This window comes from Loxodonta africana, chromosome 7 (assembly GCF_030014295.1).
Source record: "Loxodonta africana isolate mLoxAfr1 chromosome 7, mLoxAfr1.hap2, whole genome shotgun sequence".
Lineage (NCBI taxonomy): Eukaryota > Metazoa > Chordata > Mammalia > Proboscidea > Elephantidae > Loxodonta > Loxodonta africana.
In genome coordinates this window covers 18,172,902-18,185,666 of record NC_087348.1, presented here as the reverse complement: position 1 = coordinate 18,185,666, position 12,765 = coordinate 18,172,902, and the positions used below count along the sequence as shown (strand labels likewise).

At 39.9% G+C, this 12,765-nt stretch overlaps 1 protein-coding gene across 1 annotated transcript; it reads right to left on the bottom strand.

Moving 5' to 3' along the window:
• Window positions 1-2,369: 2,369 nt before the first annotated feature.
• Window positions 2,370-3,314, bottom strand: LOC100660632 (olfactory receptor 5B12-like). Its single transcript, XM_003421401.3, has one exon. It carries the CDS (start codon window positions 3,312-3,314, stop codon window positions 2,370-2,372), a length of 945 nt encoding a protein of 314 aa, XP_003421449.2.
• Between the last annotated feature and the right edge of the window lie 9,451 nt (window positions 3,315-12,765).

The window sequence follows — 12,765 nt, the reverse complement described above, 5'->3', positions numbered from 1 at the left end:
ACTGCTGGCCTTTTGGTTAGCAGACCAGCACATAACCACTGTAGTACCTGGTAGAGGATGAGAACGATGAGTATTGCTTAATGCCCATCCTCAGGAGCTTACAATTCCCATCAGATGGCATTGTAGAGTTCCTTTTTTAGCTTGAAGAAAACCCCATCTTGGCTTTATGGTTTTTGTTATGCCTGAGTGAACCACTTTGGGTGACCAAGGATATTATTTCATGTCTCTGGCACATAGGAAAGGATTCCTTCTTACTATTCATCTTGCTTTTGCTACCTTATTAGAATTCAAGGTCATAGCTAGCACTTTAGAGGAGGGCTAGAGCTCATTTTGCTGTTCCTGATGCTTCCATTCCCAGAAAATAATCCAGAGAGAAACTTCTAGTTGTAGGATTCATTGATCATTTTTACAAAGAAGTGACAGAAGTGCATTTAACAAGATGTGTATAAGTTGTTACATTATTCTATTGCTGTCCAACACAGGGTGTTAGAGCTGATTAAATTCTGACTAAATTTTCCTGCTGTGTGTGCTGCTCAACTCCATGTGACTAACACCTCACACCCACCCATCATGAGTGGAAAGGCAGGGCAGGGATCTATCAGGGCATATATTCATCTTTTAATGTCCCTTCCTCTTTCTTCTCAGTGAAGTAATGGGAGAGTGAGGATTTGGTGAAGGTAAGGACATCAGATTTTAAGGTTTGTGGTCTTCACCATCCCTAAAAGTGGATGTTCACTGGAGCTTGTAAAATGTCCAGCCTGGCTTCTTTATTCAAGTGAAGATTCCCATTTTGTAGCAGAAAGCTTCTAGAAAACAAGGATGACAAGTCTTCCCAGATAACAAAGGCTTCACTGTAAGTAATGGAAACACATGGACAGAACACAAGGGCTCCAATCCCTTCTATATTCCTCTGACAGTCTCAAAAGCTAGAATTGTTTAATATGGTCTACTTAGAGCTGTAATGAAAGGGCAGGGATTTGGGATAGCTTCAGATTATCAACAATGAAGATTTAGATAACTGAAGGAAAATACAAGGTCAATATCATTCAGATTCTCTCTTGTTCCTTGCAGCCCTTCTAATGCTTAAATTACAAACATAATCGTGTTATACTGAGATGTCTAGTGGTCCTTGAAAAAGTGGATGTTTTTTCATCTTAATATTGTTTATTCCCACCGCAATGTGTTGTGGATATTCAATACTTTTGAGCTGAACTAAACTGGAAAGGATATGTTTTGGAGTCCCAAAGAATTGGGCTCAAATTCTGGGTCTGTCAGCTTCTACCTATGGAATTTCATATCCGAACCTCTTTTTCCTCCTCTCTATGTGGATGCCCATCTCATAGCTAGTGTGGGAATGGAATAAGATAGCGTATGCAAATAATTTAGCAGCCACTAGATGATAAACGAAGTCTGTGGGTGGCATAAATGGTTAAGCTCTAGGCTATTAACTAAAAGGCTGGTAATTCAAAATTACCCAGAGGTGCCTTGGAAGAAAGGCCTGATGCCCTGCTTCCAAAAGGTCACAGCCATGAAAATGCTATGGAGGGCAATTCTACTCTGCAACAATGGGGTCGCCATGAGTCAGGGTAGCCACTGAACATTTAACTGTTTGCACCACTTAGATAAGGAATAGATGTGGATGTGTTTTTTGGACAAATGAGTTCCTTTCATTCTGAACTTTGTTTTTTGAAATTGAGGAACTTAATAGATTTAGATTACATGGTATCCCTCATTATGCAAACTCACCATTGCAATTCTTGCCGTATAAGTTCAGGATCCAGGTTGATGCTGATAATTAGGGGTAATTCTGCAGATTTCTGGGCTCCACCACAGATATACTAAATCAGGTGATCTGGAATTAGTGCCTAGGAATGTGCATTTAAATATAATCTCAGAGTGATTTTTTTTTGAGCACTAATATCCAAACTGCAGCTCTATGCTCTGCACAAGAATCACGGAGTTCTTTTGAATTCCGAATTGCCAAGGTAATTCTGGAGTCATACACTTATGAGGCTTATCTGCAAATCACTTTAGACCAATAGAGTAATGCAGTGTGGGATCCTATAGCACCTAAGATAATAATTTTGATGTTAAGATGGAAGGGGAATCCTATTTCTGGAAAAAGACTTCAAATTTTCTCCAACCTAGTCTTATTACCAAAGCATGAATAGAACAGACCCCATGTGGGAAGTAATTTCTGAGAGATATTAAAGACAAGAATTAAACTTACGACCATTGAAAACCCTGTGGAGTTCAGCTCTACTCTGACACATATGGAGTTGCCATGAGTTAGAATTGTCTCAATGGAAGCAGGGTAGAGGTCCAATAGAAGCTTTACATGGTTGGCATGCTACTTCTCATTAAGAGGCTCAGCGCAATGAAGACTTTACTTTTTCAGCAACCTTTTTGAATGCGCTCTTGACTTCCTTGTTCCTCAGGCTGTATACCAGAGGGTTCAGCATGGGGATGATCATAGTATAGAACACAGATGACACTTTGTCTGTGTCCATGGGATGACTGGAACTTGGCTGTAAGTACATGAAGATGATTGTCCCAAAGAGGACAGAAACAGTGGTGAGGTGGGAAGCACAGGTGGAAAAGGCCTTCTTTCTTCCCTCAGCTGAGTGCATTCTCAGGATAGCAATAAAAATGAACAGGTAAGAGTTCAAGATAACCAAGAGACTAAAAACCATAGTGCAAGCTGCCAAGGTGAAGACCACAACCTCATTTGTGTAGATATCAGAACAAGAGAGAGCCAGCAGTGGTGGGATGTCACAGAAGAAGTCATTAACCACATTGGAATGACAGAAGGAGAGGTGGAAGGTGAAGGCAACATAGATGGAAGATTGCAGGAGTCCACAGACATAGGAGCCAGTGACCAGTAGAGCACACACAGTACTTGTCATGGTAGTGGAGTAATGCAGGGGCTTACACACTGCTGCATGGCGGTCAAAGGCCATTGAGGTCAGGAGGAAACTTTCAGTAATAGTAAAGGCTGCAATGAAGAACAGCTGGGCAGCACACGCATTGTAGGAGATGCTCTTATCTCCTGTTAGGAGCCCCTCCATCACCTTGGGAGTGACTGCTGAGGCATAAACACAGTCCACCAGGGAGAGGTTACTGAGGAAAAAGTACATGGGGGTGTGGAGACGAGAGTCTACCAGAATTAAGATGATCATCCCCAGGTTCCCAACCAGACTGTTAAGGTAAATGAGTGTGAACATTAAAAATAAAGGGACCTGCAGCTCTATGGCATCTGTTAGCCCCACAAGAATGAATTCGGTCACCTCTGAGATGTTCTCCTTCAAAGTCATGGATGAATCATCAACATGTGAGGTACCTACGGCAAGATGAGAAAACACAAGATAATGCTATTTGAATGCTACCATGAAAATGAAGTGTGACCTGTGTCTCTTGCTCACATGCACCAGCTTCCTGTCCAGGGCAGGATCTTGTGTCCGAGAAGCTGGAACAAATTCTGGGCACGGGTGGGGTGAGTGAGGTTATTCATTTGGAAGGGGCATGGAGAGGGTCTAGAATGTCTCTGCTGACCGTGGTTGCCACAGAGATCCAGGTTTTGACTTGTGGGCACATTCCGCCTTGCTTGGTGTATGACATACTTAGGAGTACATACTAAAGAAGGAACTTTTTCACTACTTGCAATGTCTTGCAAGCATTCTTATCCTTTGAAATATTTTATTTCTTGTTGATAATAGAAAGTTTAATCAACAGAAAGTAAAATGCAGCAAAGTTTGGCCAGTCAGTGGTATAATGGTGACAAGCCCTGTCAAACGAATTTCCCATGTATTCGGGCCCCTTACCGCCTTGTGCATGGTAGCTGAAGATACACAGCAACTTGTGGTCACGATTTAGGGACACACACAGTTTTCTCTCTAATCCATGAAGGCCTTTAATTGGGTGCTTCACTTCAGCCACTGGGGCCTGAAGGAAGTTTAGCAATCTCCAGCATACCTTTAGTGGTGTGTTGGCCTTTTGCAGTAACTCTAAAACTAAATGAGCAGCTTTGCAAAACCTAGAGGCCAAATTTTAGATTTTTTTCTCTCCCCACTAAGATCTTTATTTTTCTCAAAGGCTGATGTTTTCCTTTCCCAGCATCACCCATGCTTTATTTCTGAAGACGGGGAGTAGAGGAAGGCAGAAGAGTTACTATATACTCCCCTAGAGAGTAGCATGGGAGAGGAGTCCCTGGGTGGTGGAAATAGTTAACATTCTCAGGTGGTAACTGAAAGGTTGGAAGTTTGAGTCCACCCAGAGACACATCAGAATAACGGCCTGGAGATCTCTTTGTGAAAAATCAGTCATCGAAAATCCTGCAGAGCACACTTCTACTCTGACACAGGAGGGGGTTGCCATGAATCAGAGCTGACTCATTGACAATTGGTTTTTTAGAGACTCCGGGTCCCCAGCCATGCCACAGGCCCCCAGCCATTTCACAGCAGGTTCTGTTGTGCTTACCTCCAGCTCCTGGCTTTTTGTGGATGTCATGATTAAAGCATGAGAGGCCATCTCAACACAAAAGCCACTCTTGGTCTTTGAGTCTTGAGTCTTTCACTTCTCCTTGATTAACAATCTTCACATTCTAAGCAGGATATGATAGGACCCTTGTTTTTAAGGACAGCCTAGTGGGAAAAACCTGTATACAAACAGGTATGCTAATTGTAAAGCATTGCCTCAGGAGGGGCATGCCCAGGGTGCTTTGAGCAGAAAGGAGGCATTTTTAGCCCAGTTTATGGGCACAGGAAGACCTTCTGGTAATGATACTTCTGAGCTGTGGCTTGGGGACTGAAGAAGTAAAAATAAAGATGATTAGTTATTTTAATAACAAATATTTTATAAAGAACTTACTATGTGCTAGGTAACTGTCGTAATTTGTTCCTATATATTAACTCTTAAATATATTTAGCAACTCTGTGAGGTGGGTCCTATTATTATTCCCATTTTGCTTAGAAGGGAACTGAAGTTTAAAGAGGTAAATCACTTCCTCAAGTAACGAAGCTGTTGGTAGAACTGGGATTTCAGCACATGAAGCATGGTCTAAAATCCATAATCTTAAGCACTCGGCTGAATATAATTGGAGAGTTACTTAACCTTACCGTGTTTTCTCATCTTTCAAATGGGAATGATATCAGTTTTACCCTTTTAAGATGGATCCACACAATACTCAGTAGCAATACTCAACAGCACGTACTCAATAGTGTAAGCTATTATTACTGCTGGTGCTGCTAATAGTGTTATACCAGGCAGAGAAAACTCCATGGATAAAGGCATGATCTGATAAGCACAGTGGTATAAGTAGGAAACTACATGGGGACAGGTGTCATTTATTGGTAAGATTCTTCTCAATATCCAAATGTTAATTAGGTGCTAAGGTGCAACAGTAATTGGTAGAAATAAAATGGACAGGACTGAGCCCTAAAAGAAAGAGTTGGAGGAAACTACGAATAAGATTATAGATACAACGCAACCATTTAGAAGAAGAATCTAAGTGACGATTTGGCCAAGTATGATACAAGGGTATAGTTTTTCTAATTGTGCAAATAAGTGTCACTCGCTGAACAGCAACCTAGGTGAGATATAGTCTTAGGAAAATTACATTCACTCCTTGAATCTCAGTTTCATTCTCTACGAAATACCAAGTTCATATAATATCTGTGCACTTATTTCACAGGGTGGCAAAGATTAAATTAAGATACTGGAAGACCTAAAAGATACAAGAATCCTACTAACACAAAGCTTGGCATACAAGTATATTCAGCACTAGTTCCCTTTCTAGATGACTCTGCAAAGATGTCCACTATGTACCAGGACCTTGTATTACAAAATGAATATCATGATTCCTGACTCTTTAACGACGGTAGAGATAGCCAGCTTTTCAAACCATTCCCCCAAAGTGATAAAGGCCATAACAAAAGTATCTCTAAGGAATTATAATTAATTTCAGGGAAGTGGCAAGAATTTCCTAGACCATGAAGTTACTTCCTGGCTCAGCAATTGTTAGAGGTCTACGTTTGTTAGAATTTCCAGATGGGGCCCAAACACAGAAACATATGTGTCTGTTTACATTTCTTTTTCTTAAAGTTGATTTCTGTATCACAGTGAAACACTGAGAGTGGCCAGCGTATTGATCAGCTTCTTTATCTATACTTCTATAAAAGAGAATGCAAAAAACTGCTTTTAATCCAGGAATTCAGAGGTGTACAGAGGATAGGATAGGAGAGCACTATAAACACGAAGCCAATTTGAATCCTAATTTATGGATAACCACTTGGGTATAGGCCTACCACTGACCCGATCTTTTCAATTCATAAAATAAAATACTTTCTTCAACTCCTTGATAGGGTGCTATCATGCTCTGAAATGACAATGAATATGAAAGTTATTTGAAAACTATAAAACAAGAATAATTTTTTTAAACCAGGCCATCTGAGCCATCCTTTCCTGGTTACTGCAGGATATTCAGGCACCAAAATTGAAAGTCCAAACTTTGATATTACCAAAGAAAATGGCTCAAAAATTCAGATTCCCTATAGATGTTTTTTTTATATATGTTGGCAGTGTTACAGCTTCTGAAATTCCAGGAGGGAGGCAGGACAATTGCCTGCTACTCTTATAGCATGTTCTAAACTGAGTGCAGTTAGGAGGCACTGTCTTCCTGCCTTTGAGTAAAATCTCCTTTCATTTCAACCACTTGTTTGAGGACATGTGAGAGCAATGAGCATGTAAATCTGGGTGAAAGAGAGCAGCGTGTTAGAGGGGAAAGAACAATAGATTAGGAGTGAGGGGACAACAAGCTAACAGGGTGTCATTGCTCTAGTCACTTAACTTTCATTTTTCTCATTTGTAAAATAAAATGATGGGATCTTCTAGAATACCTTTATACTCTAATTGGCTATGATTTTTTATTTTCCTAATACTTACTTGTTTCCTAGGAACAGCCGAATGAAGTCCCAAAGGTGTGGGTATAGAACACCTTCATGCCTAGTTTGTTGACTTGAAGTCCACACCCAGGAAAGCATCATGCTGGAGAAACTCCTTCCCTACTTCTGGAGCTCTAAGTTGTGGAGGAGAATCTGGACTTGTGCTCTTGCAAATATCAAGGCAGAGAAAGTGATCTGTTTACACAAGTCTCCAGGGAAACACCAGATGTCAAGTGGGTAGCTATCTCACGAGGCTCCTGACTCCAGGCTGGCCTTCATAACGTGTCCTGAACTGGAGCTCAGAGACTAATGTTTGCATCGTGGCTGGGAATGCTTATGAAGACACGAGGGAATGGAAGTTTAAAAGAATGGGCTTCCAGGAGTCGCAGGAGCAGCCGCAGCTTCGGTGGTAAAAATAAAAATTTCGCTGAAATCTATTGCTTAGGTGACATTGAGAGCTCATGTAAGCTTTTTCTTATCTAATTATTTCTCAGACCTACAGAGTCTCTCCAGAATGACAATTTTTCTTATTGACTTATTTATTTACAGAATATTTACCTGACTTACTGCTGAGGAGCTGCTATTCGAATACTTTTTCTTTTCTTTTTTACAACTAAGGTGATAAATCCTTTCTTTCTTCTACACACCCACAGCTGGCCCCTAAATTAATCCTCCATTCTTATCATTTTCGTAGAAGAGAATTATCACTGCTTCCTATTTAAAATTTTAGTTTTGTTATTGCTGAAAACATAGCAAAAAACACGAATTCAACAATTTCTACATGTACAGTTTGGTGACATCTATTATATTCTTCAAGTTGTGCAACCATTTAACACTGTTTTCTGAATTATTCCTTCACTGTTAATTTAAGCTCACTGCAGCTAAGCTTCCTATTTAAACTTTGAAGTTGCTGTTGTCAGTTTGATCTCATACAGATAGTTCTTTAAAAAGACAGTGTCGAAACTGGCATTCTTCACTAATTAAGGTAAGTATTGTTTGGTTTAAAGAAGACTTTAGGGAATATTTTTGGTTTAAGGTTTAGAAATAAACTCAGGACAATAGTTTTGAGGGTTCAACCAGGCTCAATGGATCCAGAAAGTTTATATTTTATGAGAATTTTAAATTCTGTTTCACATTTTTCCCCATTTTGATTAGAGTTCTTCTATAGAATCTTTGATCAAAACATTCAGCAATGATAGCTGGGCACCATCAAGGTCTTGTGGTCACTCCTTTCTCAATGCAGTCATGGAGTCAAGTATCAAAGTTTGAGTGAAGTGATCATGTGGCCTGCTTTCTAATCGCAGTTCTGTCATTTGTGGCAGTGTGACCTTGGCTAAATTATTTATTCTTTCCATTTTATCACTTAGAAGAAACTGGGATAATAATACTGTGTATCTCTCATAGGATAATCATACAGATTAAATTAAATGCCATATATGCACAGTTGAGCAGGATGTCTGGCACATAACAAGTGGTCAATAAATTTAAACAAATATCTGGAAGATGAAACCCACTGGCACTGCAGAAGAAAGGCCTGGTTGTCTACTTCTCTAAAGATTATAGCCAAGAAAACCCTGTGATGTAAATCCTTCTGCATAGCCAGGTGTTGGAATCAACTTGACAGAAACGGGTATTGCTTTTTTTGTTTTTTAATTATTCTTTAGGTGGAAGTTTATAGCTCAAGTGAGTTCCTCATTCAAAAATTTATGTACATAATATTTTGTGACATTGATTGTGATCCCCACAATGTGACACAGCACTCTCATCACCCACCCAGGGTTTCCATGTCCATTTGTTGAGGTTTCCTGTCCGTCCCTTCACCCAGGTATCCGTCAGTTTGTTGTACTACGGGAATTGTGAGCAATTGACCAAAGGTCAACCATTTCAGGAGGTAGCATATGATCAAGAACTGATGGTACTGAAGGAAGACTTCCAAGCTGCACTGACGGCATTGATTAAAAACAAGGCTCCAGGAATTGCGGAATACCAATCGAGATGTTTCAATAAATGGATGCAGAACTGAAAGTACTCCCTCGTCTGTGAAGAATTTTGAAAGACAGGTACCTGGGCAACTGAATGGACCTTCCTAAACCTATTGCCATTGAGTTCCATATTTATGCCTATTCCAATGAAAGGTAATACAACTGAAAGTGGAAAGTATTGAACAATATCATTAATATCACACACAATTAAAATTTTGCTGAAGATCATTCAAAAAATGGCTTCAGCAGTACATCAGCAGGGAAGTGAAGAAATTCAAGCCAGATTCAGAAGAGGACATGGAATGAGGAATATCATTACTGATGTCAGATGGATCCTGGCTTAAAGCAGAGCATATCAGAAAGATGTTTACCTGTCTTATTGACTGTGCAAAGGCATTCAGCTCTGTGGATCATTAAAAATTATGGATAATACTGCAGAGAATAGAAATTCCAGAACACTTAATTGTACTCATGAGGAACCTGCACATAGATCAAGAGGCAGTCATTCGAACAGAATAAGAGGATACATTGTGTATTAAGTCAGGAAAGGTGTGGGTCAATGTTGTATCATTTCACTTATTTAATCAGTACGCTGAGCAAATAATCCAAGAAGCTAGGTTATGTGATGAAGAACAGAGCATCAGGATTAGAGGAGGACTCATCACCAACCTGCGTTATGCAGATGACACAACCTTACCTACTGATGCAAATTAAAGACCACAGCCTTGAGTGTGGATTACACCTCAACATAAAGAAAACAAAATCCTCACAACTGGACCAATGAGAAACATGATAATAAATGGAGAAAAGGTTGAAGTTGCCAAAGATTTCACATTATGTGGATCCACAATCAACGCCCATGGAACTAAGAGTCATGAACTCAAATGATGCATTGCACGGGGTGACTCTCCCACAAAAGATCGCTTAAAAGGGATAAAAAGTAAAGATGTCACTTTAAAGACTAAGGTGCTCCTGGCCCAAGCCTTGGTGTTTTCAATTCCCACATATGCATGCAAAGTCTGGGTAATGCATAAGAAAGACCGAAAAAGAATTGACACCTTTCCATTATGGTGTTGCTGAAGAATGTTGAGTATATCACAGACTGACAAAAGAGTAACAAATCTGCAATAGTCAGTTGAATTCCTCTACACCAACAAAAACAACATCGAAGTGGAAATCCCCGAATCAATACCATTTACAGGGGCCCTCAAGAAAATAAAATGCTTAGGAATAAATATTACCAGAGATGTAAAAGGCCTATACAAAGAAAATACAAGACACTACTGCAAGAAACCAAGAGACCTACATAAGTAGAAAAACATACCTTGCCCATGGATAGGAAGACTTAACATTGTAAAAATGTCTATTCTACCAAAAGTGATCTACAGATACAATGTAATTCCGATCCGAATTGCACTGACATTTTTTAATGAGATGGAGAAACAAATCACCAACTTCACATGGAAGGGAAAGAGGCCTAGGAGAAGTAAGCATTACTGAAAAAGAAGAACAAACTAGGAGGCCTCACTCTACCTGACTTTGGAACCTGCTATACTGCCACATTTTTTTTTTTTTTTTATACTGCCACATTAGTCAAAACAGCCTGGTACTGGTACAACAACAGATATATAGACCAATGGAACAGAATTGAGAATCCAGGCATAAAGCCACCCACATGTGAGCAGCTGATATATGACAAAGGCCCAAAGTCAATTAAATGGGGAAAAAGTCTGTTTAACAAATGGTGCTGGTGTAACTGGATATCCATTTGCAAAAAAATGAAACAAGACCCATACCTCATGGCATGCACAAAAACTAACTCAAAAGGGATCAAAGACCTAAATATAAAATCTAAAACGGTAAAGATTATAGAAGAAAAATTAGGGATAACGTTAGGAGCCCTAATACATGGCATAAACAGTATACAAAACATTAGTAACAATGCAGAAGAGAAACTAGATAACTCGGAGCTCATCCAAAGAATTCACCAAAAGAGTAAAGAGATTACCTACAGACTGGGAAAAAGCTTTTGGCTGTGACAATTTCTATCAGTGTCTGATTTCTAAAATCTACATGATAGTGCAAAAACTTAACTACAAAAAACAAATAACCCAATTAAAAATTGGCAAAGGATATGAACAGGCACTTCCCTAAAGAAGACATTGAAGTAGCTAACAGATAGATGAAGAAATGCTCAAGATCATTAGACACTAGAGAAATGCAAATGAAAACTACAATGAGATTCCATTTCATTCCACCAAGGCTGGCATTAATCCAAAAAACACAAAATAAGAATTGTTGGAGAGGTTGTAGAGAGGCTGGAACACTTTTACACTGCTGATGGGAATGTGAAACGTTACAACCACTTTGGAAATTAATTTGGCACTTTTTTTAGAAAGCTAGAAATAGAACTACCATAGGATCCAGCAATCCCACTCCTTGGAATACATCCTAGAGAAATAAGAGCCTTTACACAAACAGATATACGCATACCAATGTTCGTTGCAGCACTGTTTAGAATAGCAAAAGGTTGGAAGCAACAAAGGTGCCCATTAATGGATGAATGGATAAATAAATTATGGTATATTCACATGATGGAATAGTGCATATCAATAAAAAGCGATGATGAATCCTTGAAACATTTCATAACATGGAGGAATCCAGAAGGCATTACGCTGAGTGAAATTAGTCGGTTGCAAATATAAGAAAACGATTATAAGAAGTCAAGAAATAGTTTAAACAGAGAAGAAAATATTCTTTGATGTTTAGGAGAGTGGGGAGGAGGGAAATGAGGGAGAGGAGTTTTCACTAATTGGATAGTAGATAAGGACTATTTTAGGTGAAGGTAAAGATAACAGACAATACAGGAGAGGTCAGCACAACTGGACTAAACCGAAAGCAATGAAATTTCCTGAATAATGTGAATGCTTTGATGGACCACTTGGCAGGGGAGGGGTTATGGGGACCATGGTTTCAGGGAACATCTAAGTCAGTTGGCATAATAAAATCTATTAAGAAAACATCCTGCATCCTACTTTGGACAGTGTCACCTGGGTCTTAAACACTAGCAAACAGCCATCTAAGATGCATCAATTGATCTTAACCCACCTGGAGCAAAGGAGAATGAAGAACAACAAAGACACAAGGTAATTATGAGCCCAAGAGACAGAAAGGAACACATAAAGCAGAGACTACATTAGCCTGAGATCAGAAGAACTAGATGGTGCCTGGCTACAACCAATGACTGCCCTAACAGGGAAAACAACAGGAAACCCCTGAAGGGGCAGGAGAGCAGTGGGGTGCAAACCCCAAATTCTCGTAAAAAGTCCAGACTTAATAGTCTGATACTAGAAGGAGCCCAGAGGTCATGGTCCCCAGACCTTCTGTTAGCCCAAGACAGGAACCATTCCCAAAGCCAACTCTTCAGACAGGGATTGGACTGGGCTATGGGATAGAAAATGATACTGGAGAAGAGTGAGTTTCTTGGATCATGTAGACATGTGAGACTATGTAGGCATCTCCTGTTTGGAGGGAAGATGAGAGAGCAGAGGGGATCAGAAGCTGGCCACATGGACATGAAAAGACAGAGTGGAGGGAAGGAGTGTGCTGTCTCATTAGGGGGAGAGGAATTAGGGATATATGTTGTTGTTGTTAGGTGCCGTCGAGTCAGTTTTGACTCATAGCTACCCTATGTACAACAGAACGAAACACTGCCCTGTCCTGAGCCATCCTTACAATCATTGTTATGCTTGAGCTCATTGTTGCAACCACTGTGTCAATCTACCTCTTTGAGGGTCATCCTCCTTTCCACTGACCCTGTACTCTCCCAAGCATGATGTCCTTCT